Source organism: Oncorhynchus nerka, linkage group LG8, assembly GCF_034236695.1.
Source record: "Oncorhynchus nerka isolate Pitt River linkage group LG8, Oner_Uvic_2.0, whole genome shotgun sequence".
Taxonomy (NCBI): Eukaryota; Metazoa; Chordata; class Actinopteri; order Salmoniformes; family Salmonidae; genus Oncorhynchus; species Oncorhynchus nerka.
The window spans coordinates 11,841,653-11,844,152 of record NC_088403.1 but is presented as its reverse complement, the minus strand read 5'-3'; the positions used below and the strand labels follow the sequence as shown (position 1 = coordinate 11,844,152).

At 44.2% G+C, this 2,500-nt stretch overlaps 1 protein-coding gene across 1 annotated transcript in view; it reads left to right on the top strand.

Moving 5' to 3' along the window:
* Positions 1-2,500, top strand: part of ptpn12 (protein tyrosine phosphatase non-receptor type 12) — a 97,306-nt gene that overhangs the window by 42,519 nt on the left and 52,287 nt on the right. The window contains 1 exon segment of the mRNA XM_065021328.1: positions 2,232-2,340. Within this exon segment, the coding sequence (XP_064877400.1) occupies positions 2,232-2,340 (109 nt within the window).

Sequence of the window (2,500 nt, the reverse complement as noted above, 5' to 3'; positions counted from 1 at the left end):
GTGTGTAGCGTCTGTACGGGTGTGTAGCGTCTATTAGAGGTCGACCGAATATGATTTTTCAACGCCGATACCGATTTATTGGAGGACCAAAAAAAGCCGGTGCCGATTAATCGGCCGTTTAAAAAAAGAAAGAAATATAATTATTTGTAATAATGACAATTACAACAATACTGAATTCTCCAAAAACTCAATTTTACCTCAATATAATACATCAATAAAAATCAATTTAGCCTCAAATAAATAATGAAACATGTTCAATTTGGTTTAAATAATGCAAAAACAAAGTGTTGAAGAAAGTAAAAGTGCAATATGTGCCATGTAAGAAAGCTAACGTTTAAGTTCCTTGCTCAGACCATGAGAACATATGAAAGCTGGTGGTTCCTTTTAACATGTGACTTCAATATTCCAAGGTAAGAGGTTTTAGGTTGTACTTAATATAGTATTAATTATTTATATTATTTATATTTCTCTCTATACCATTTGTATTTCATATACCTTTGACTATTGGATGTTCTTATAGGTACTTTAGTATTGCCAGTGTAACAGTATAGCTTCTGTCCCTCTCCTCGCCCCTACCTGGGCTCGAACCAGGAACACATCGACAACAGCCACCCTCGAAGCATCGTTACCCATGCAGAGTAAGGGGAACAATTACTCCAAGTCTCAGAGCGAGTGACGTTTGAAACGCTATTAGTGCGCACCCCGCTAAATAGCTAGCCATTTCACATCGATTACACCAGCCTCATCTCGGGAGTTGATAGGCTTGAAGCGGAGCAACAACAATCTATTTTCACAAATGCGCACCGCATTCGCGTAACAGGCAGTCTCCTCGTGGAGTGCAATGAGAGGCAGGTGGTTAGAGCGTTGGACTAGTTAATCGTAAGGTTGCAAGATTGAATCCCCCGAGCTGACAAGGTAAAAATCTGTCGTTCTGCCCCTGAACGAGGCAGTTAACCCACTGTTCCTAGGCCGTCATTGAATATAAGAATGTGTTCTTAACTGACTTGCCCAGTTAAATAAAGGTGTAAAATCAAAAACAATCTGCCAAATCAGTGTCCAAAAATTGATTTCCGATTATTATGAAAAATTGAAATCAGCCCTAATTAATCGGCCATTCCGATTAATTAGTCAACCTCTAGTGTCTATGTACGAGTGTGTAGTTTATCCCTTCAGCTAATGTTCTGAAGCACTGTCTCATTACTGCTCTGTCCCTGAGGACTCTGGGGCCTGCTAGAGTGGAGCTGAACGACACACTGTCACTGTAATTAATGTTGGGTGAGAGGGCCTCAGAGCGGAGTTGGAAGCGAGCTGGGGAGAGGGCCTCGGAGCGGAGCTGGAAGCGAGCTGGGGAGAGGGCCTCGGAGCGGAGCTGGAAGCGAGCTGGGGAGAGGGCCTCAGAGCGGAGCTGGAAGCGAGCTGGGGAGAGGGCAGAGTTGAATTAAGGGCCTCAGCTTGGAGATCAAGGGTGCTGTTTGGTAGTTCCCAATGAAGCCAGAGAGAGAGTTGTGTGAGAAGCTCCATAGGAAGTACTGATGGGCGAGGAACCATCGTGGAGCTGCACGAGGGGGACGAGGGCATTCCTAAACTGTTAGCTACTGTATAGCGTGTAGGTGGGCTGGTCTCTGCAGGGCTGTTAGAGGGGCTGGAGAAGGGGGTGTGTGAAATGTGTGGAGCGTAGTCAAATAGGATCTCTTCATGATCCCTAACCTCATGGGTGGGCAACGGTACACTCTCTGGGAACCAGTCCTGTGACACTGAAACATGACTGGCTTGTACCACGTCCCTCTAATGTAGGGCAAATGTTTTTGACCATCAATCATTCATCCTATCCTACACTAAAGCCCCTCTATACGGATGTGTTCCAAATGGTTCCCTATTCCCTTCATAGGGCTCTGGTCAAAAGTAGTGCACTATAAATGGTTCCCTATTCCCTTTATAGGACTCTGGTCAAAAGTAGTGCACTATAAATGGTTCCCTATTCCCTTTATAGGACTCTGGTCAAAAGTAGTGCACTATAAATGGTTCCCTATTCCCTTTATAGGACTCTGGTCAAAAGTAGTGCACTATAAATGGTTCCCTATTCCCTTTATAGGACTCTGGTCAAAAGTAGTGCACTATAAAGGAAATAGGGTGTTGTTGGGTATTCCTTCTCCACTACATGTCTCTCTATAGGAGACAGAAATACACAGAATGAATAACATTTTCTCTCTTGTTGTTTTTTCTCCCTGCAGAGATTACGAAGATTATCGACCAAATACAGGACAGAGAAGATCTACCCCACCAACGTCGGGGAGCAGGAAGGGAATGTGAAGAAGAACCGCTATAAAGACATACTGCCCTGTATGTAATGCTGTGTGGCCAAAGCTGTGTGTGCTGTGTGTGTAGTGTGCTGTGTGTGTAGTGTGCTGTGTGTGCTGTGTGTGTAGTGTGTGTAGTGTGCTGTGTGTGTCCTCTCTAATGGTTCTTACAGTCAGGGGAATAGATGGATATTACTGGACAG